Consider the following 24,429-nt stretch of genomic DNA (forward strand, 5'->3'; position numbering starts at 1 on the left):
TCTCCAGGCCAGAACACAGCTGATGTCCTCCAACTCAGTGGCTCGCCCTGGTCTTGAACACATGGCTGTTGCAGTTCTTCGGGGAACCCATCCGCCCTGGCTGGTGTCTTCATCAATGGGGTCCTTTGCCCAGTGGTGCCATGTTAACACCACATCATTTAGCCAGCCAGCTGAAGTGGTGTACTGGGGTGTGCCATCTAGAGGCATACATGAGAGATTTAGGAGATAGACGAAGACCAGTGATGCCTATCCACTCTACAAGGTAGAGTGTAACTGCCAGGCATCAAAGATACTACCTCTATTCAAAGTCCCTACACCCTTTCTAGTCCTCTCAAAATGAAGGCTGACATTGCATTTGCCTTTCTTACCACTGACTTAACCTGCAAGTTAACCTTTAGGGGATCCTGCACAACGACTCCCAAGTCCTTCTGCAGATTCCCTGCCTCCTCAGCACGACCTGCTCCTCCACTATCTTTGTATCGTCCACAATTAAAGGCCACAAAGCCTTTAATTCCATCATCCAAATCGCTGACGTTGATTCTTGAAAGATCATTTCTAATGCCTCCACAATCTCTATCACTTCCCTCTTTTCTATGAGTTAAGGCACTTTTGAATCCAATCAACCAAGTCACTGTGGATCCCAAGTGCCTTAATCTTCTGGATCATCCTACCATGAGGGATCTTGTCAAATGTGTTACTAAAGCCCACGTAGACTACATCCACTGACTTTCCGTCATAAAGATTTCTGTTAATGTGCCTGCAGTCTCCTCTTTTTTCTCAATAACCTGAGATGGAATGAATTTACTAGAGCATTCTCATGTTGATTAACAAATTGGTAAACATTTAGCAACCCATTTGAAAATAAGAACCTATTTGTGAATTGGGAGAACATGCTTTTCCATCATCTGATAAATATGTCACAGACGTTGAGATTCTTAAGCTAGATTCATAACAGTCATAGCAAATGAAGAGAATTGTTTAATTATTTTGCATAATGAAATTTTTCTCCATATTAATGTGATAAAGTGCCCCACTTTAATATGAAAAACTATTTCCCAGTGTGAAGATGTCATTGTAGTTAATGATGGTGATGTTAAAACCTATCTATTCAGTCTAGACTGTTGGAATCTTTCCAGGTATTGCTCTTGTCTTTCGTTAGTTCAAGATGGAAGAATGAATGGTCAGTGGGATCATCAACCATAACTTCAGCACTTTATTGAAGCGAGCCAAATGTTCAGTTGTGGCTGTGCATTCCACTGTCACATAGGTCAGGTGAAGGGCTAAGTCACTTCAGGGAAGAAGTTTTAGGAATTAGTGGATCTATGATTGTTATATGTGATCTGCAGACTCATATCTGGGATGAGTGAGCTTGAAGACACAGGTGCCACTGAATGTTCCTTCTGTTGCTTGACTTTAACCTCCACTTTGTCCCATCAGAGGGACTTAAAAGTTTTCAGTGTTTTCTAGTTGTAGCAATTCAAGACAGCAAAAACCAGCACACTCCCAAACAGTCCATCACCTTTATAAGAGCGGAGGAGAAGGCTCAACATCGGCCTAGCCCTTCGGGAGGGCTTCTTGCCACTGCGCGAGACTGGCAGCTCCAAGTTGACCTAGGGAGGCAGCTCAAGTTCCCAGAGAACATCACAGCCACTCCGCTCCGCCCGGGCATGGTGTTAATATCGGAATCTACAAAGCAAGTGGTCCTGCTGGAACTTACTGTCCCCTGGGAAGACCGATTGAAGAGGCCAACAAGCACAAGAGGGCTGAAGACACAGATCTTGTTGCAGAATGCTGGAGCGATGGCTGGAGAGCTCGCTGTGAGCCAGTCGAAGTTGGGTGCTGGGGCTTTGCTGGCTATTCATTACAGCAAACTCTAAAACTCCTTGGAGTTAAAGGACTGCAGTGCAGGAGAGCCACCAAGAACATTCTGGAGGCTGCTGAAAAGGCCTCACGGTGGCTGTGGATCCGGAGGGGGGGGATCCGTGGATTAGTGTGCCACTTGGACACAAGTCAGGGTCTGATCACCCCTGGCTGGGTCAACCGGGCGAGGGTGTCTGATGATTAAAGACCCGAGTCACCCTATGACCCCGGATTCATCACTGAAGACGTGTCCAAGTAGCACCAGAAGGTGTATAAATATTTCATGGACTTAAGGTTGTGGGCAGTATAAAAGTAATAAATTATTTTAATGTGATTCTTGTGAACTAATCAGGGAGAGAGCAAAAACTAGTTCTGCTAGCTTGAGAGGAATCTAGTACTGGAAGCCATAATTTGTGTAATGGTAAATGCCCATTGTCACATTCTCTGATTTTGCTGGCTGCAGTTGGACATCACATATTTCAATTTTTTATTGCAGATAACCGGCCAGTTCTCTCATCGAATGTTTCAAAATTTACCACCCATTCTTTGTGTCCCCTTGAAGAACATTGTGGATGATGATTTTTTACTAGCTGGGTACGTAAACTTTCTGGAGGCAGCTAGCAATTTAGTAACAGATATTGCAACCTTCTAAGTAATATTCAGCAGTTAATTTATTGATTTAGTAAGTGGAATCTGAGACTCCCAAGTCTGGCAATGATTGTGTGAAATACAGTATATCTATCAGTAGGAGGTTGCTAAGAACATAGAAATCTACAGCACATTACAGGCCCTTCAGTCCACTATGTCGTGCTGACCATGTAACCTACTCTAGAAACTGCCTAGAATTTCCCTACCGCACAGCCCTCTATCTTTCTAAGCTCCATGTACCTATCTAAGAGTCTCTTAAAAGACCCTATTGTGTCCACCTCTACCACCATCACTGGCAGTGCATTCCACACACCCACCATCCTCTGTGTGAAAAACTTACCTCTGACATCCTGACATCTCCGCCCCCCCCCCCCCATACCTACTTCTAAGCTCCTTAAAACAATGCCCCCTCATGTTAGCCATTTCAGCCCTGGGAAAAACCCTCTAGCTATCCACTATCAATGCCTCTCATCATCTTGTACACCTCTATAAGATCTCCTCTTACCCTCTATGACTCCAAGGAGAAAAGGCTCAAATTCACTCAACCTATTCTCATAAGGCAGACTCTCAATTCAGGCAACATCCTTGTAAATCTCCTCTGCACTCTCTCTATAGTATCCATATCCTTCCTGTAGTGAGATGACCAGACCTGAACACAGTACTCCAGGTGGGGTTTGACCAGGGTCCTATATGGCTGCAAAATTACCTCTCGGTTGTTGAACTCACTTCCACGGTTGATGAATGCCAACACACCAAACGCCTTCTTAACAACATTGTCAACCTATGCAGCTGTTTTGAGTGTCCTATGGACACAGACTCCAAGATCTTTCTGATCTTCCACACTGCCAAGAGTCTTACCATTAATATTATATTTTGTCTTCAAGTTTGACCTACCAAAATGAACCACTTCACACTTATCTGGTTTGAACTGCATCTACCACTTTTCGGCCCAGTTCTGCATCCTCTCGATGTCCTGCTGTAGCCTCTGACAGCCCTCCAAACTATTCACAACACCCCCAACTTTTGTGTCATCAGCAAACGTTATCAAATGCCTTACTGAAATCCATATACAATATATCCACTGCTCTACCTTCACCAATGTGTTTTGTTACATCCTCAGAGAATTCATAAGGCACAACCTGCCTTTGACAAAACCATACTGACCATCCTTAATCAGATTGTGTCTCTCCAAATGCTCATAAATCCTGCCTCTCAGGATCTTCTCCAATAACTTGCCCACAACTGAAGTAAGACTCACTGAGCTATAATTTTCTGGGTTATCTCTACTCCCTTTTTTGAAGAAGGGAACAACATTTGCAACCCTCCAATCTTCCGGTGCTTCTCTTGTCCCTGTTGATGATGTAAAGATCATTGCCAGAGACTCAGCAATCTCCTCCCTCACTTCCCACAGTAGCCTGGGGTACATCTCATCTGGACCCAGTGATTTATCTAACCAAATGCTTTCAAAAGCTCCAGCAATCCTCTTTCTTAATGTCTATATGCTCAAGTGTTTCAGTCTGCTGTAAGTCATCCCCACAATTGCTAAGGTCCTTTTCCCTGGTGAATACTGAAGCAAAATATTCATTAAGTACGTCCGCTACCTCCTCCTCCGACTCAATGCACACGTTTCCACTATTGCACATGATTGGTCCTATTCTCACATGGCTCATCCTCTTGCTCTTCACATACTTGTAGAATGCTTTGGGGTTTTCCTTAATCCTGCTCACCAAGGCCTTCTCATGGCCTCTTCTATCTCTCCTAATTTCATTCTTAACCTCCTTCCTGGCAACCTGGTAATTTTCTAGAGCTCTCCCAGTACCTAGTTTCTTGAACCTTTTTATAAGCTTTTCTTCTTAACTGGATTTTCCACATCCGTTGTACATCATGGTTCTTTTTCCTACCATCTTTTCCCTGCCTCAATGGAACATACCTGTGCAGAACACCATGCAAATGTTCCCTGATCATTTGCCACATTTCTACTGTGAATTTCTCTGAGAATATCCGCTCCCAATTAATGCTCCCAAGTTTCTGCCTAATAGCCTCCAAGTTTCGCCCTACCCCAATTAAATGTTTTCTCAAAACGTCTGCTCCTATTCTTCTCCAGTGCTATGGTAAAGGAGATAGAATTGTAATCACTACCTCCAAAATGCTCTCCCACCAAGAGATCTGACTGCTGACCAGGTTCATTTCCCAATACCAGATCAAGTACAGCCTCTCCTCTAGTTGGCTTATCTACATAGAGTCTGGAAACCTTCCTGAACACACCTAACGAATTCCACCCCATCCAAACCCTTGATCTAAGGAGATGACAGTCAATATTAGGAATGTTAAAATCACTCATCACAACAACCTTATTATTATTGCACTGTTCCAGAATCTGCCTCCCTATCTGCTCCTCGATGTCTCTGTTACTATGGGGGGGGGGGGGGTCTATTTAAAAAAAAAACAGTGGAGTTATTACCACCTTTCTGTTTCTGACTTCCACCCATACTGACTCAGTAAACAATCCCTCCATGACTACCTCCTTTTCTGCAGCCATGACGCTATCCATGATCAGCAATGCCATGCTCCCACCTCCTTTGCCTCCCTCTCTGTCCTTTTGAAACATCTAAAGCCCAGCACACTCAGCAGCCATTCCTGCCCCTGAGACATCCAATTCTGTATAATGACCACAACATCATAGTTCCACATATTCATCCACGCTCTAATTTCATTGGCCTTGTTTATGATACTCCTTGCATTAAAATAGACACATCTCAAACCATCTGGCTGAGTGCATCTTTGCTCTGTCATCTGCCTATCCTTCCTCATAAACTTCCTACAAGTTGTTTCTACTTGGCCATATTCCACATTCATGTGAACTCTAAATTTAACCAGGTTATTTCTGCTGCAAAATTGATGGAGGCTTTTAAGGCATATACGTTATTTTTGCCTAGAAGAATATAATAGTATGCTTAACTAGACAACGTGCATTGAACGTACTAGAGTTTCTAGTTTGTAGCTTTTAACATAAACAACCATGGTTCTTTGTGCTTGGTAGTAAAGATGCTGCTAACTTCCAAAATGGTGAGGCTGTGTAAGGTCCAAAGTGGGCCTTTGTGCAGAATCATTTTACTGCCATGGACCTTTACTGAACGTAATAAAAAAAACAATAGAACATTGGGCTTTGCATTCAGAAGACAAGAGAAAAAGCCAATAGTAATAATGCTGCAACTGTACAAATCCCAGCATAGACCATATGCCAAGTATTCTGTAGTTCTGGGTAGTACACCTTGGAAAGGATGCTTTGGCCTAGAAAAGAATGTACTCTAAATATTATTGGAGTGATGCCAAGACACCAAAGGTTACATTACATGGAAGGATTACATAAACCAGGTGTGTATATTCTGGACTTCGGAAGTTTAAGGAGTCTTGCGACTGAAGTTTTCAAAATGTTAGGGATATTGCTAGGCCATCTAGATATAAATGATTTCAGTGGTTAGGGAGAATTGGAGAAGTAAACAGTTTAAAAAATTAGAGCTAGGTGTTGAGCAAAACACTGTATGGGTGCTATTGGAAATTTGGATCTCAGTTCTGCAAGTAGCATTTTATCTAATCAGTTGTCATGTATAAATTTGAAATTGATCGATTTGTGATAAGCAAAGATATCAAAGGAAATAGAGCAACAGAGACTTGAGAAGTTAGACCACAGATCAGCCATGACTGTATTGAACAGGCTCAGGGCAAAATTGCCTCCTTCAGCAACATCTGAGTAAATAGGAACCGGGTTAAATCTTCAGAACAATGCACTTCCAGCAGAACTGGGAATAGTCATAATCAAGTTTTGAGATGCAGGGAAAAGGGAAGGAAGGACAAAACAAAAATAAAAAGATGTGATAGATTGGAAAGTAGGAGGGAATAAATTAAAAAAAAGGCAGGGCTGTTAAAATGTAGAACAATTGTTTGATATTAACAAAGGAATGCTGGAAATTTGGAATAAAATAGTGTAGCTACAGATTAGAGGTCAACATTGAATTTCATTTTTACAGATAATGAGCACACCCCTCTGGGCTGTGCCACCATTCGGCCCCTCCAGATCATGCCACCATTTATTTGTCTTGGCTGATCTGATCAGGGTAGCTGTGCATACGAGCGAAGTTGTGAATTTGATTTGTGGTCTGAATCAGGCAGCAGAAGCTAGAGCATCACTCTCTAAAGAACAATTAATGACCTCATATTCCTTTTGAGAATTCACTATGCAATACAGTTTGTGGAAGGTATACGCAAACTTACCACTAAACTCTGCATTTCAAACAATTGTCCATCAAGAATATCTAAATTAAATAGTGGCAAGAGTTGCTGAGATTTCTGAACTTGTAATTCTGCATGGCCTTGTATGCGCTCGTGCACTCAGTCTCCTACAACATGAATGGACAGAAAGGCAGTGTTGATCTTGATACCCTGACAAAACACCAGAGGTATGTCTGCATAATTCTCCCTGGGCAGCAGGAAACTAGGAGAGGTCACCTCAAGTGTTAGTTAATGGATGGATTTCACGTATTTGATAGTTTTGTTGAGGATTCTTCCTTGTCTTTAATAATCAGGTGTTGTTACTTGAAAATGCAGAGAGTAAAAATGCATCTCTTTTGTCTCCCCCCTTTCCCTGCTTCCACAGCCATATATTCCTTGGTTTTACAAAATGTGGTAGGTATGTGCTGTCCTACACCAGAGATGTGCCAGAGCAAGAGTTTGATGAATTACCCCACTATGTGTACTATCTGTACTGGTGGAAGTTCAACATCCATGACAAGTTGAAAAAGGTAAGTAACAAAGCTTTATTCTAGAAGAAAGAACACTGGAACTCAGTGATTCAGGTAAATTCCTGGATGGGCCTTGCTTCTTGTCTTCTCTGATTTTTGGGGTTGTTTTCTATCAGTTTTTATGTTTGTATAATGGCTTTAACATGGTTAAAAAATCTCTCAGAGACTCATCGAAACAAGTTTTATCATGAGCCACAGAAGGCGACATTAGGACACATAATCAATGAGGTAGGTATTTTAAATGAAAGTGAATTAAGGGAGAACAGAAAAGTAGAGATGCAGGAAGATTTGGAAGGACAATCCAAGCTCAGAATTCAGCAGATGAAAACATGGCTACAGTTGATAGAGCAATTAAATTTGGAGATAAACAAATCAGAGCTGGTATAGGTAACAATACAGTGGTGCTTGAAAGTTTGTGAACTCTGTAGAATTTTCTCTATTTCTGCTTAAGTATGATCTAAAATGTGATCAGATCTTCACAAGAGTCCTAAAACTAGATAAAGAGAATCCAATTAATTAAATAACAAAACAAACATTATCATTATACTTGTTCATTTACTTACTGAGAAAAGTGATCCAATATTACATGTACTTGTTGGAAAAAGTATATGAACCTCTGTGGTAATGCTTTCTACAAAAGCTATTTGAAATCAGGTGCTCCAGTCAATGAGATGAGATTGGAGGTGTAGTTTGTAGAGGCACCCTGCCCTATAAAAAAGACACACAAAGTCGGGTTACTGACAGAGCCTGCACTTCTCAACATAAATCTGTTTACGTGCACCGTGCCTCGATCAAAATAACTTTCAGAGGAACTAGGAAGAGTTGTAGAGATGCATGAACCTGGAAAAGGATACAAAAGCATTTCTAAAGACCTGGGTGTTCATCAGTCCACAATAAGAGAAACTGTCTACAAATGGAGGAAATTCAGTACTCTTGCTACTCTCACTTGGAATGGGCATCCTGCAAAGATCACACCAAGAGCACAACGTGCAATGCTGAAGGCGGTGAAAAAGAACCCAAGGTGCAAAAGACCTGCAGAAATCTCTAGGATTTGCTGTAGTCTCTGCTCATGTGTCCACTATAAGAAAAATATTGAACAATAGACAATAGGTGCAGGAGTAGGCCATTCAGCCCTTCGAGCCAGCACCACCATTCACTGTGATCATGGCTGATCGTCCACAATCAGTACCCTTTCCCTGCCTTCTCCCCATATCCCTTCACTCCGCTATCTTTAAGAGCTCTATCTAACTCTTTTTTGAAAGAATCCAGAGAATTGGCCTCCAGTGTCTTCTGAGGCAGAGCATTCCACAGAACCACAACCCTCTGTGTGGAAAAGTTTTTCCTCAACTCCGTTCTAAATTGTCTACCCCTTATTCATAAACTGTGGCCTCTGGTTCTGGAGTCCCCCAACATTGGGAACATGTTTCCTGCCTCTAGCGTGTCCAATCCCTTAATAATCTTATATGCTTCAAGAATGGTATTCATGGAAGGACACCACAGAGGAAACCACTGTTCTCCAAAAAAAGCATTGCTGCATGTCTCAAGTTTGCAAAAGACCACCTGGATGTTCTGCAACATTTCTGGGACAATGTTCTGTGGACAGATGAGACAAAAGTTGAACTTCTTGACAGAAATGCGCATTGCTATGTTTGGAGGAAAAAGAGCACTGAACACCAACACCGAAACCTCATCCCAACTGTGAAGCATGGTGGAAGGAGCATCGTGGTTTGGGGCTGCTTTGCTGCCTCAGGGCCTGGACAGCTTGCAATCATTGAGGTAATAATGAATTCACAATGTCTGAATGTCTGGGTAGCAGTGTGTTACCTGAAGCTTAATAGAAGTTGAATAATAGATAATGGTCTGAAAGACGAGAGCAAATCAACAACAGAATGGTTTAAAAAGAAGAAACTTCATGTTTTGGAATGGCTGAGTCAAAGTCTTGACCTTAATCCTGTAGAAATGTTGTGAAAGAACCTGAAGCAGGCAATTCATGCAAGGAAACCCAGCAACGTCCCAGAGTTGATGCAGTTTTGTAGCGAGGAATTGCCTAAAATTCCTCCAGGCCGATGTGCAGGACTGTTCAACAGTTATCAGAAATATTTGGTTGAAGTTATTGCTGTATAAAGGGGTCATGTCAGTTCTGAAAGCAAGGTTCACTTATTTTTCCAACAAATGCATGTAATATTGGATAATTTTTCTCAATAAATAAAGGAACAAGTTTTTTTTGTAGTAATTATTTAACTGGGTTCTCTTTATCTAGTTTTAAGACTACTGTGAAGATCTGGTCACATTTTAGGTCATATTTATGCAGAAATTAAGAAAATTCTGCAGGGTTCACAGACTTTCTAGCACCACTATGGGTGATAAATCAAAGTGCCTATAGTGCAATATACACTCAGTGGCCACTTTATTAAGTACTTCCTGGATACCTTCTTAATAAATTGGCCACTGAGTGTATGTTCATTGTCTAATCCTGTTGTAGCCCTTCCACTTCAAGTTCAACGTGTGTTTGGAGATGTTCTTCTACACACCACTGTTGTTACTGTCGCCTTCTTCTCAGTTTGAACCAGTCTGGCCATTCTCTGACCTCTCTCATTAACAAGGTGTTTTCACCCACAGAACTGCTGCTCATTGGATGTTTTTTTTTGTTGTTTTCTACACCTTTCTCTGTAAGATGTCAAGGTGGTTGTTTGTGAAAATACCAGGAGATCAGAAATTTTTGAGATAAACAAATCTCCCCATCTGGCACCAACAATCACTCCAAGGTCAAGATCACTTAGATCATATTTCTTTACCATTTTGATGTTTGGTCTGAACCGCAACTGAACCTCTTGACAATGTCTGCATGCTTTTATGCATTGAGTGGCTGCCACATGATTGGTTGATTAGATGTTTGCATTATCGAACAAGTGTAAGTGTGTATCTCATAAAGTGGCCACTGAATGTATAATGGAGGATGCCAGCCAACCAGCCTGCTTGTGTACACTCCTAAACCCTAGTTAGAGAGCAGTCAAGGTTAGTACCAAAGCAGATACAATTTACCCAGGAAACATGCTTGTGAAATTAGAGTATTAGATTTAATATGTCTCTCTGTGTGTCTGCGTATTTGTATGGATTTAAGGTTACACTGTTTTTTGTCACTGCTACAGTATGTTGCCTATACAGTTGTCAGGGGATAACAACATTCAGTTTCTGAAATCTGTTCATAACATGAATTGTTCTTTAATGTGTGAGTGAGGATCACTGAAACATTAGGTATGGAGAGTGTGTAGAGGCAGGAAGAGCACCCATTAGCTAACCTCAGTGACTCAGTGAGAGAGTCTGCTCAGCACTCCAGCTCTGCATATTTTAACCCAACTCCAGTTGTTGCAGATTGGTGTTAAAGAAAAGACATGGAAATGGTTTGTTCCCAATTGATGTACAATACCTGCAGCCTTGCAGCAGCTGGCAAATTTTTCCAACAAGTCTCCCAAACTGCTTATACATACAGTGTGTCCATTAGTCTGGTGTTCATACTTGGTTAACTTGGGCTGTGAAGGACTTTCATTTCCCATGGCCACTGATGCACATTCACACATTGGATGTGCTCAACTGCATTCACTTCCAGTTTTTTCAGAAAAGATACAATTTGAAAACAGTGGAAGATATGTTTAATCTTTGTTTTGCTTTATTGCATTTTAGGTTAGGCAAGTGCATCTTTTCAAAGATCAGGAAGTATACAGTGACCTGTATCTAACTGTCTGTGAATGGCCATCAGATCCATCAAAGCTTATTGTGTTCGGGTTCAAGTAAGTAATCTTGGAACAAGATGTAGATATTGCTGGCAAGGTCGGCATTTGAAATCCATTCCTAATTTCCCTTGGCTTGCTACGCTTTTTCAAATGGAATGGGTATGGAATAACATGTCAGATAGTAAGGACAGATTTCTATACCTGAAAAATATCATCAACTGTATCTGTGCGTCATTTTTCTAGTCAGGTGGTTATCCTTATTGATACCAGTTTTATATAATTGTTTGAATTTATATTCTCCAGCTGCCACGGTGGAACATGAACTTGTCTCCAGATCATCAGTCCAGTAATATATAGGCCTATCAGACGATTCCATGAGTTCATATGTGAACTTAACTCCTTGGTTCTTCAGCTCCTTATACCTTTGAAATTTTTATTTAATCTACCTTGGTGTGCCAGGGAAGATCAAATGAAAAGAATTGGAAAAGAGGACATTCCACTCTTCCTACATTATAGCAGTAATATTTGTAGAAATCTGTTGACTATAGGGCATCAGGGAATGTCAAAATTTTTGTACAAAAAACATGTCAACTTCTCACCCGATTCAGAAAGTTGTGAGCTCAAACCCCACTTGGTACAAATTTTGGGTGGCTGTCAGTGTATAATACAGATGCATAATTCCTTGTAAGTGACATCAGGTTGATAAGGTTGTAAAAGTTTTCAGCACTTTGACCTTCATAGATCAAAATATTGAGTACAGGAATTGGGATGTTATGTTGAAGTTACATAAGACATTCATCATCATCATCAGATGCCATTCCCAGTTTGAGCTTTGACTGCCATGGCCCACACACTCCTGTTTTGGGTCAAGTGGATCAATTCATTGGTATTCATTTCCAGTTCTCTGGCTGCTGTCTCCATCATCATTTGTCTTTGCCTTCCTCTTGCTTTCTTGCCTTCAATCTTTCCCATAATTAACGTGCATTCTAACTCCTCTTTCCTAATCACATGTCCAATGAAGTCACGTTGCCTTTTTCATGATCTCATACATTATTTCTCTTTTTGTCTTTGCTCTGTTCATGACATCCTCATTAGATATTCGTTCTGTCCACGATATTCTTTGCATCCTCCTCAAAAACCACATCCCTGCTGCTTCAATTCGTTTCCACACATTACTAGATATTGTCCAACATCCTGAGCCATATAACTTAACTGGATAAATGTAACATTTCAGTGCTCTGAGGCGGGTTGTCATGCCTAGTTTAGTGTTGGTCAGTATACTCTTCATTCTCATAAAGGTGTCTTTTGCCATCCCTATTCTTCTTTTGATGTCCATGTCGCACCTGCCATCTGATGTCACCTAGCTTCCCAAGTAGCAAAAGTTCTGTACTTATTTTATGTCTTCCCCGTTTATTCTCAGCCTGCAGATAGGATTCTTCTTCTTGGGAATCAAAGTTGGCGGTGAAAACATCAATAATTTTAGATACGCGGATGACACTGTATTAATTGCAAGTACAGAGGAAGAACTACAAAACTTAATTGATATAGTTGTTGAAGAAAGTGCAAAAATGGGTCTATCTATCAATTGCAAAAAGATGTAAGACATTGGTGAGGCCTAATTTGGAGTATTATGTGCAGTTTTGGTCATTTACAGTACCTATAGGAAAGACGTAAATAAGGCCATAAGATATAGGAGCAGAATTAGTACATTTGGCCCATCGAGTCTACTCTGCCATTCTATTTTGGCTGATCCAATTTTCCTCTCCGCCCTCTCAGCTCCTTGCCTTCTTCCCATATCCCTACGTGCCCTGACCAATCAAGAATTGATCAACCTCTGCCTTAAGTATATATAAAGACTTGGCCTCCAGAGCTCCTGTGGCAAAGAGTTCCAAGATTTACCACTCTCTAGCTAAAGAAATTTCTTCTCATCTCCGTTCTAAGAGTCCCTGTATTCTGAGGCTGTGTGCTCTAGTCTTAGATTCTCCCACCACAGAAAACATCCTTTCCACCTCCACTCTATCAAGGCCTTTCACCATTTGATAGGCTTCAGTGAGGTCACCCCTCGTTCTTCTGAATTCAAGTGAATAAAGGCCCAGAAGTATCAAACACTGTTCATATGACAAGCCATTCTATCCCGGAATATTTTTTGTCAATCACCTTTGAACCTTCTCGGACAGTGGGCCTGATTGAAGTCCCCTCCTCTCAAAACTTCCGATGTCCGGACTGGCTGCTGGTCAAAGCTCTTTTTCACCGTACTGCTCCATTGCTGCCTTTATCCTTGAGAAGTGGATCTGGTTGAAGTCCCCCCCCTCTCAAAACTTCTGATGTCTGGATTGGCACTGGTCAGAGAAAATTTACAAGGATGCTGCCAGGACTTGAGGACCTGAGTTATAGAGAAAGGTTGAATAAGTTAGGACCTTTTTCCCTTGAACGCAGAATAATAATGGGAAATTCGATAGAGGTATACAAAATTATGAGTGGTATGAATAGGGTAAATGCAGGCAGACTCTTTCCAATGAAGTTATGTAAGACTAGAACTAGAGGTTATGGGTTAAGGGTGAAAGGTAAAATGTTTAAGGGAAGTGAGGAGGAACTTCTTCACTCAGTGGATGGTGAGCGTGTGGAATGACCTGAGAGCAGAAATGGTGAATGCGGATTCAATTTCAACATTTAAGAGAAATTTGGATAGATACATGGATGGGAGGGATATGGAGGGCTCTAGACTGGGTGCAGCTCAATGGGAGTAGGCAGATTAATAGTTCGGCATTGGCCAAGAGGCCTGTTTCTGTGCTCTAGTGTGTTCTGTGTCTTTATTTTGCTAACCATGGACAAGTCAGTTTATTTACTTCTGTTCCTATATTTTAAGTGGGGAGTTCTCACAGTACCCTTTCTGAGCATGTACCACCATAGAGAGATTAACTTTTCATTAGATTTTTCTGTGATTCAGCCGTGATCTTATTGAATGGCAGAGCAGGCTCCTTGGGCCAGGTGGCCTACTCCTGCTCCTATTTTTTATGTTCTTATACTCTGGTGGGTTTATTTTTTAACATATAATCTTGCTGTTTTTTTTCCAATAGGAGCAGTAAGATGATGTCATAAAATCCTTTTGGCTACTGGTTGGCGGTAAGCGTGGAAATTCCTTTGTGCTCTGCAGAAAGGAATCTCCAAACTTACACCAGCTGTTGTTTTTTGTCAGGGACGGGGCAGGGGAGGTTTGAGAGGGTTTTTTACTTCCCTAAAGAATATTCTGCTTTCCCTCCATGTGGTTATTTTTGTTTAATACAGCATTCGGTCGGTAAATGATCTGCTGATAAATATGGTTATGAGTGATGAAAACGACAGAGATATTTATATTACAACTGTTGCCACACCACCATTTGTACTGTGTCCCGACTGCAGAGATATGGCTTTGCTTAACACAGGTATGAAACTAACCATTTTGTTTTTATCTTGTGTTTGTACTTGCATGTTTAAATTACTGCACCTCACTTGCGATCATGTGTTTTACAGGTGAGCAGAATGCCTATTGCCTACAGCACGGCTTCATGCTTCACACCAAGTACCAGGTGGTGTATCCCTTTCCCACGTTCCAGCCTGCTTTCCAGCTCAAGAAAGATGGAGTAGTGTTACTTAACACCAGCTACTCCCTGGTAGCATGTGCAATATCTGTAAATACGACAGGTATGGTCAAATTGGTTATTGTTTATGTGGAAATCTAGATGAAATGTATGAGCAGATAATTTTACAGTAAAGTGAGGGTGTATGGTTCAAATATTAGTCCTGGCAGATTACTCTCAGCTTCTCCCTCCAGCTAGGGGATCACCCAGTTGTTTATGACCTCTTTGCCCGAATCAGAAGTTAATGGATTCACAGTTCAGGCTGAGGAAATGGGCACTAATTCTAGGTCTCTAGTGCAACTTTAAAGAAATGCTGTTTAACATAAGTATTAGCTTGAGGCTCCTTCTGTTCCCTCGGATGCAAAATTCCCAAGGTATGATTTGAAGAGGAATTTCCCCCAGTGCCTTGGACTTTGATATTGCCAAAAAAAAATCTAGTCATTATCTTTGGGAGTTTGAGCAAACTGGCTGTCATTTTCCCTGTGTTGTGACCATGATTAGAGTTAGAAGTACTTAGGTTGTGAAAGGTGCCAAGTAAATGTATTGATCACTTTATGTAAACTAAAGTGACATGTATCTTACAGTGTGATCCCATGACCTCCGGTCTTTCATACTTACTCTTTTGTTTTATATTGTCACTAGGCCATATATTTCCAGAACATTGTCCTATGGCCACCTCTTCTCAAAGATGATAGGTTCAAATTTGTCCAATCCTTCCACGTTTCTCATATTTCTGATGTTGAATTTTACAATGCACAACCATTGGACTCACTTTCAAGGACTCTTCATCTCATGTTCTCAATATTTATTGCTTATTTATTTATTATTGTTGTTTCTTCTTTATATATTTTCATAGTTTGTTGTCTTCTGTGCTCTGATTGAATACAGTTGGGCGGTCTTTCACTGATTCTGTTATGGCCATTATTCTATACATTTATTGAGTTTGCCCACAAGAAAATGAATCTCAGGATTGTATATAGTGATATATATGTATTTTAATAATAAATTTACTTTAAACTTTGAACTTCACCTTCTACACCCACTTTGCACCATACTCATGAAGGGTTAACCGTAACTTTACTTAGAATCTAATTTTTTTGGGGGAGGAAATGGGAATCAGAATCAGGATTAATATCGCCGGCATATGTTGTGAAATTTGTTGTTTTGCACCAGCAGTGCAGTGCAATGCATAAAAACAGTAAATTACAATAGAATATATATATATATATAATAAATTAAATAAGTAGTGGTTAATGATGGATGTAGTTTTTATGAGGTATTGCCTTTTGAAGGTGTCCTCGATGCTGGGAGAGCTGGTGCCCATGTTGGAGCTGGTTGAGTTTGCAACTTTCTGCAGGTTTTCCAATCCTGTACAGTTGCGTTCCATACCACATAGTGATGCAGCCAGTTAGAATGATCTCCATGCGGTTCATCTGTAGAAATTTGCTATAGTCTTTGATGATGTACCAGGTCTTCTCAATTGCATCAATATGATGGGCCCAGGATAGATCCTTAGAGATGTTGACACCCAAGAACTTGAAAATCCTCACCCTTTTCACTGCTGATCCTTCGATGAGGATTGGTTTGTGTTCCTTTGACTTTCCCTTCCTGAAATCCACAATCAATTCCTTGGTCTTACTGATGTTGGATACAAGGTTGTTGTTGCCATACTACTCAACCAGTCAACCAGCTCATCTTTCTCACTCATCACCATCTGAAATTTTACCAACAGTAGTTGTGTCAATGGCAAATTTATACAAAACGTTTGTAGATAGTGTTGGAGCCTGCCTAGCCAGGTAGTCGTGGGTGTAGATACAGTAAGAGCCGCACGCATACTTCAGCTGCACCAATGTTGACTGTCAGCGAGAAGGAGATGTTATTTCCAATCAGGACTGACTGGTCTCTTGATGAGCAAGTTAAAGATCCAGTTATAGAGGGAGGTACAGAGGCTTAGAGTTTGGAACTTGTGATTAGTACTGAGGGTGTGATGGTGTTCAACACTGAGCTTTAATCAATAAACAGCAGCCTGACATACATATTGCTACTTTCCAGGTGATCCTAAGCTGAGTGGGCCAAGTGGTTAAGGCGTCTGTCTAGTGATCTGAAGGTTGCTAGTTCGAGCCTCAGCTGTTGTGTCCTTGAGCAAGGCACTTAACTACACATTGCTCTGCGACGACACTGGTGTCAAGCTGTATGGGTCCCTTGGACAACATCGGTGGCATGGAGAGGGGAGACTTGCAGCATGGACAACTGCCGGTCTTCCATACAACCTTGCCCAGGCCTGCGCCCTGGAAACCTTCCAAGCGCTAATCCATGGTTTCGTGAGACTAACAGATGCCTATATAAACTGAGTGGAGAGCCAGTGAGATTGCATCTGTTGTAGACCTATTGTGGTCTAATTGTTTTAATTCCTGATTTAGGAGATTCCATTAGTATGAACAGGAAAGGGAAGTTGATGGTTTGCAAGTATAGCAAAGTTTTTTGGTAAGGGATAATAGTTGGAAGGGGAGAATATAGAGATTAAGTAAAAAGAATGAAAAGCCTGCTGTTTAATAAGAATAGGATTGCGTAAAACAAACACTGATGTTTTGGATAAGGTGAGCTTACTTGAGCATGTGGGGAGACTGGAGTAAAATTAAAGATGTGAGGTTAAGACTGGAGGCCCTTCCGGTTTCCCTGCGGCCGTGAAATCCTATGACAGCGGAAAGGTAGAGGGAAAATCTCAAAAGATGATGATCATAAAAAATGTCTTGGATTTAAAATGTTGAAGTTAATCTAGGAGATGTGAACTGACAAACTAACTGCTTTTTCCAATTCAGATCCATTTTACACATTTTGCTTTCTGTGTGTCAGGTAAAACAGGACAAGTACTGTACAGCAAAAGCAGTGAAAACGATGAAACTCCAGTCGATCATGAGGTGTACCCTGAGAATTTCATTTCAGCAGAATGGAGCAGTGTATCTTCTAATTGTAACTGTGAAGGTGCTAAATGTACTTTGTGCAGCCAAAAAACACTGGACTTCACCTCTAACATGGCAGATGCTAATAACTGCAGGCATACTGAAAACTGTTCAGAGGAAATGTTGAGCTGGGAACATGAAGCCTATGAGCACACCGTTGTGGCAGTCTGTAACCCTGCCCACTGTGACCGAACTACTGCTGCAGGCAAAGCAAAAGAATTTGCAGCTGACATCTTCAGGCGAGCTAGAGCTGCCACCAGCACTCCAGAAGTAATGGGAAGTTTAGACATACAAAAGGAGGGTGTGCTACAAAGGAAACTTGCAGAAGACTGCCTCAATATCCTTAATCCACAAAGAAGTGGATCTTCAGAAATCCATCCTTCCTTCTCCTGTGAACCCAGATTAGAGATCCAGTGTTCTGGTTGTGTTGCAGACGCTAATGGTTATGCGTTAAGTACCGAGGAATCACATTCACTTGTTTTGGGGTGCAATTGTCCCACCCTTAGGAAACCCAGCCTAGTCAATGGTGCACCATCTGCTCAAATAAGAACTGAAGGAACGAGTGAATTTGCACAGAATGAATCTAGTGTAATGGATAACACTGGCAACCAGCAGCAGGAAACTGGACAAACTGACCCCGGTTATGTGAACTACATAAAGCTGCACTATGTTCTGGAGCCCACTGGCATGGTGGTAGATGATGAAGGTAAATAGTCTTGTAGAATCTGTCATGCGTATTTAGGAGTGAATTGTTAGGAATTTACAAGCCAATAGGTTCCTCGGTTTGGAAAATCCCATCTTGTACCATAGTTATTAGTTGCTAGATTTCCATTGTTTGATTCTTCCCTTGTACAAAAATTCCTTAAGATTGAAACAAAATCTTTGTCTCTCTGGTGTTGTCTATGTAAGGGGTTTAAAACGAGCAAGGTGTTTATTCTTATTTTTCGTTGCTTGGCATTCTTGCCTCTGAGTCATTTTCAAGAATTGCAATTTCAAGCCACACTCATGTCCCATCTACATCAATGGAGCTGTAGTGGAGTGTGTATCAAGTTTCAAATTCCTTGGTGTCCACATTTCCGATGATCTCAGCTGGTCCCTGAACTCTTCCATCCTGATCAAAAACGCGCAACAGCGCCTTTATTTTCTGCACAGCATCAAGAAAGCTTACCTCTGACCCAGGTTATTGACAGGCTATTACCGCTGTACCATTGAGAGCAAACTCACCAACTGCACCTCAGTGTGGTATGGCAATTGTCCTGTATCGGACCATAAAGCACTCCAGCGTGTGGTGAAAACTGCCCAATGGATTATCAGCACCCAATTGCCCACCATTGAGAACATCTACCATAAACACTGTCTGAGCAGGGTAAAAAGCATTATCAAGGATGCATCTCACCCTAACCATGGACTTTTTACTCTCCTCCCATCCTCCGCTCCCGCACCAGCAGGCTCAGGAAGAGCTTTTTCCCTGGGGCTGTGACTCTACTGAACCTCACATCACAGTGCTAAGCAGTATTGCACCCATATTGGACTGTCTCAGTACTTTTACATTTGTATGCTGTAGCATTTACTTTTTATTCGCAGTTATTTTGTAAATAATACTATTCTTTTGCACTTCTGGTCAGATGCTAATTGCATTTCATAGTCATAGTCATACTTTATTGATCCCGAGGGAAATTGGTTTTCGTTACAGTTGCACCATAAATAATTAAATAGTAATAACACCATAAATAGTTAAATAGTAATATGTAAATTATGCCAGGAAATAAGTCCAGGACCAGCCTATTGGCTCAGGGTGTCTGACCCTCCAAGGGAGGAGTTTTAAAGTTTGATGGCCACAGGCAGGAGTGACTTCCTGTGACGCTCTGTGTTGCATCTCGGTGGAATGAGTCTCTGGCTGAATGTACTCCTGTGCCCAATCAGTACATTATGTAGTGGATGGGAGACATTGTCCAAGATGGCATGCAACTTGGACAGCATCCTCTTTTCAGACACCACCGTCAGAGAGTCCAGTTCCATCCCCACAACATCACTGGCCTTACAAATGAGTTTGTTGATTCTTTTGGTGTCTGTTACCCTCAGCCTGCTGCCCCAGCACACAACAGCAAACATGATCGCACTGGCCACCACAGACTCGTAGAACATCCTCATCGTTGTCCAGCAGATGTTAAAGGACCTCAGTCTCCTCAGGAAATAGAGACGGCTCTGACCCTTCTTGTAGACAGCCTCAGTGTTCTTTGACCAGTGCAGTTTATTGTCAATTCGTATCCCCAGGTATTTGTAATCCTCCACCATGTCCACACTGACCCCCTGTATGGAAACAGGGGTTGCTGGTACCTTAGCTCTCCTCAGGTCTACCACCAGCTCCTTAGTCTTTTTCACATTAAGTTGCAGATAATTCTGCTCACACTATGTGACAAAGTTTCCTACTGTAGCCCTGTACTCAGCCTCATCTCCCTTGCTGATGCATCCAACTATGGCAGAGTCATCAGAAAACTTCTGAAGATGACAAGACTCTGTGCAGTAGTTGAAGTCCGAGGTGCAAATGGTGAAGAGAAAGGGAGACAAAACAGTCATTGGCTTTGTATCTGTACTTGGCACAATGACAATCTAATCTAATCTAATCTAATTAATCACAATTTGGTATAACAACACAGCAGAGAGCCTGGCAAATCCATATAGTTAAAAGTATTGTCTTCAGTTATGACGTTAAATTGACCTTGCATCTGGCCATTCAAGAGAATGTAAAAGAACCAGTGTCCATTAACCTATGGACAATGCTGACCTTAAAAGCACAATGCCAAAATGCAGCATCTGCTCTTTAATCTCCCTGCAGTTTGTTGGCTCTTGTGCCATATAGTTTGATTTCCACATTTCCCCAAAACAGTAACTGTTAATGCTGTGAAGCATCTCGGCATTTTATAAGTGCTAATTTTTGTATTGGCTAGATGAATGAGCAGTTACTTTTCCCACTGCTAGTTCTCATGTGGCCTTCCAACAGAAATCAGGCTGTGTTTTCACTGCTCAAATTACTTACTGCATGTTATGCCGCTGGCATTTAGGGCAGCAATGAAGGTCCACTATCTCTCTCTATCCTTCTCTCCATTGTGTCATCTTCTCTATTGTGCTCCAGGTGTGGTTCAATGTCTTCATATCTGCTTCTATGGTATGGCACCAAGTTGTCCTGGTCCTTCATTGTGCTAGTAGCTTCCTCTTGGTTTTCAGGACTGTCAACCATGCAAGTCCTGGATGGAGACTCTGGAATACTGTCACACACAGATATAGAAGGATTCACTATTGCTGTTTCCATAAGAATTGTTTGGTTTTTTGCCCTGAGCTGAACCTCCGAACCTGGAGGACCAGTGGACCGCTCTTAGTCTAGCCTCTACCTTTTGCCCTGTTTGGCAAGGGTGACCCTACCAAGAGCCAAAGCACAAGGCCCTGACTCCAGCCAACATAGCTGTCCAGGTCATTGAGGCACGCAAGCCTTCAAACCCTCTGGCAAGGTTGTGGCCCTCTTGGAGGACTGCTCAAATTCCACATTTAGATTTCGGTGTTCTCAGGTTTGTTTATTGCTTCCTTTCCCTCTCAAGTTCTTTAATGCTGGAGATTATTGAGCATTTCTTCATCTGAAACACATTAGAAGTGAAGTAACACTGCTTGTGCCAAGAACACAAATTCCTGATGTGCCTATAACCTCTACTAATGAATTAGAAGCTGTCTGGTCTTCCGAAATATGTTGAAACATAGTGAATTCATTTAACATTGATCATTTATCCTTTGGCACTAAGCTAGAGGTCAAAGACCAGAATTTTACCTACAGTTCATTTCTTTCTCCTCTCTCCATCCTTCCCTGACCCAAACATGATTTTATGTGCTGGAAACCAAAAACAAAAATGGAGATGAAGAAAATATTGTTAAAACTCGGCATGTCAACAACATGTGAGGAAAGGGATATTGTCAACATCTGGGTTTCGTGACCCAGCATCAGAACTGTAAAAGAGAGTTGCAAATAGGTGTTTGGTCATTTTTGCCCAAGATGGTTTCTCTTTCTATGGAATTCATTGCTACGAGTGGGTGTGGAGGCCAAGTCATTAGGTACATTTAAGGCAGAGGTTGATAAATTCTTGATTAGTCAGGGCATCAAGGGATAAAGGGAGAAGGCAGGAGATTGAGGCTGATTGAGAAACTGGGTAAGCCATGATGAAATGTTGGAGCAGACTCATGGGCCACATGGTATAATTTTGCTCCTATATCTTATAGTCTTCTGGTCTTTTCCCTCTCGTCTCCATTACACTTGCATCACTTTCTCTTTCCCAGTTCTGATGAAGAGTCTCCAACCTAAAACATTGTTTGTTTCTCTTTCCATGGTGCTGTCTGTCCTGCTAAAGTTTAACAGCATTTCTATTTATGTCCATGTGGTATGATTTGATATTCTGCTCTCATCTCCATGTGACTGTCTCAGTTTTTGGCTGAGCTGAACCCTAGATCATTCCCAAAATTAAATACTATCTTCCTTGAACACCTTCTCTCGTAGATTCTTTGGAAAAAAGATATTGCTATGGAGGTTGGAATTTCCCTGTTTTCACTGCAGAGCCTGCCCTGCTGTGATTAACAGTGTATACTAGAGGCTGACAGTCTGACCTTAAAGCATTTCTCATCTGCAGCGTTCAGTATATTCCAGCAGTGAGCATGCATGTGAAAACACTGGCTGTAAAGCATTGAGTAACATAATGAAACGTTCTGTGTATGTTCATGATGAACATTGTGCATTGGCACAGTGATGGACTTTTATTATCTTAGAGCATCCCCAGTGAGTTGTTTAAAACTAGTTTTGGCTGTTTTTTTTTGAAGACCTGCTTGTAAGGATGGCCCTCTGACCCATTCAGTCTGTCATTTTGGGGAAAGTATTAAGAATGATGGAAATCTCAAACAAAACAGAAAATTAAGAAATGATCATTAACAGACATTCTTGACATAGGGAGGTAAATAGAGATCTGTGAAGCATTTGTTAGCTCCACAGATGCTGCATGACCTGCTGAAGGCTTCTGTCATTTACTAATCGTTTTTCTCTGGTTGATCACAACCTCATTTTCTTTTGCAGTCTTCTGTATAATCTTATTTGCATCTTCCCCTTCCTCTGTTCTGATAAAGCAACGTAGACCCAAAGTGTTGACTGTATCTCTTTGTACAGGTGCTGCCTAATTTGATGATCCATTCTCCTTTGCTGTCAGATTCTTTCCTCTCCAGCCCTTCACCTATCAGCTTCCAGGTATCCTCCTTCCCCTCTCCCCACTTATTTATTCTGGCGTCTACCCCATTCCTTCTCAGTCCTGAGGAAGAGTCTTGGCCCGAAATGTTGACTGTCCATTCATTTCCATTTATGCCGCCTGACCTGCTGAGTTCCTCCAGCATTTTGTGTGTGTTGATTTGTTGTGTTTTTCCAGTATTTCGATTTTTGTCTATGATTTTCTACTGTAACCTCCACGTCTTTCATAATTTTCAATTATCTTAATCCCAAATCCCAGACCGCTCCCAGAATGTTTTCTGCTCACATGTCATATCATTAAATTTTACCCTTCACTAAAAGTATAATAGTCTCCTCCTGATACTGGTAAAGCGTGTTTGTTCAGTAGAATTTTCTGTGATAACTAGACGACTGAGTGACCCGTTGGGGCATCCTTTGAGAGAAAGGTAATGCAGTCTGATGTGACCAGAATAAACATTAAATTTCCCTGAATGCTATTGGTATGGCTTTGCTTTGGAAATTAATGAAGAAAAACTCAGTTTATTAAAGAAGAATGACGTGTAGCAAAGAAAATGTAGCTCCTCCTCATTTAACGAAGGACAGTTTTGATGACAACATTTCTGGTTGATCTGCCACCCTTCAAGAATACTCTAATGTTTTCATTTCTTTTTCCCCGGCTTAAAGCCACATACAGCTGACCATGCTAGAACACTGGTTTCTCCAGAAAAATCAGCACTTTCTCCATGGTATCATTTTCATTTTTCTCAATCTTGTCTTCTCCAACATCCAATAAGAACTCAGAATATCATCCTTCTCCCTCACACAATTGCATGTTTCTCTTCAATTGAAACTTGATGAAGTTTCTCCATAAGTAGGGTTTTTTTATGCCTGAATTCTCCACATCAGAATCATTTCCTCGTTTCACAACTGCTAGAAGCTGACGGAAATCACCGCAGCAAATGGTTAAAATACCCCCGAAGCCTTCATTCTTGCTGCATGCATCACGAAGAGTCTGGTCCATGGCTTCGAAGCTCTTCCTCCTAATCGTGGGGCACTCATCCCAGACAATAAGCCTCGCATTTTGGAGTAAATTTGCAGTATTGGTGTTTTTATCGATGTTACAAAGGGCATCTTCATTGACTTTGAGGGGTATCTTGAATCTTGAATGCGCTGTCCTACCACCAAGCATTAATGTTGCTGCAATACCGGATGATGCCTCAGCAATAGCAACCTCCATCTCCCCTAACTTCAGCGAGGATCAATTTGATGATAAATGTCTTGCCCGTTCCTCCTGGTGCATCAATGAAAATCGTTGAAGAGAGATTCCTTTCCAAGCAGTCGCACACATATTCATATACTTCTCTTTGCTCATTATTCAATCGTGGCTCCTTCTATGAAACAAATTCCTGCTGTTTGTCTGTGTTGTATTGCAGTTCACGCAGAAATTCCAGATTGCCAGCACTTTGAGTAATTGTACCGTTTCTTGGTGTCGGCAAGTTATATTCTTCAAGTGTTTTGTCCAAGTTCTCAAGCTTCTCTTGGAAATACAGAAGAGTTTGTCCCTGA

At 41.4% G+C, this 24,429-nt stretch overlaps 1 protein-coding gene across 2 annotated transcripts in view; it reads left to right on the forward strand.

Annotated features, from left to right (window-relative positions):
* dcaf15 (DDB1 and CUL4 associated factor 15) overlaps window positions 1–24,429 on the forward strand; it is a 54,038-nt gene that overhangs the window by 12,869 nt on the left and 16,740 nt on the right. Inside the window, exons 2-7 of one of the 2 annotated variants that reach the window (XM_063035593.1) lie at window positions 2,357–2,454; window positions 7,163–7,307; window positions 10,989–11,095; window positions 14,324–14,460; window positions 14,549–14,719; window positions 17,509–18,321. In XM_063035593.1, coding sequence (XP_062891663.1) covers window positions 2,357–2,454; window positions 7,163–7,307; window positions 10,989–11,095; window positions 14,324–14,460; window positions 14,549–14,719; window positions 17,509–18,321 — 1,471 coding nt within the window. The remainder of the gene's footprint in view (window positions 1–2,356; window positions 2,455–7,162; window positions 7,308–10,988; window positions 11,096–14,323; window positions 14,461–14,548; window positions 14,720–17,508; window positions 18,322–24,429) is intronic. The other variant, XM_063035594.1, reaches the window with a different exon arrangement.

Source organism: Mobula hypostoma, chromosome 29 (genome assembly GCF_963921235.1).
Source record: "Mobula hypostoma chromosome 29, sMobHyp1.1, whole genome shotgun sequence".
NCBI lineage: Eukaryota > Metazoa > Chordata > Chondrichthyes > Myliobatiformes > Myliobatidae > Mobula > Mobula hypostoma.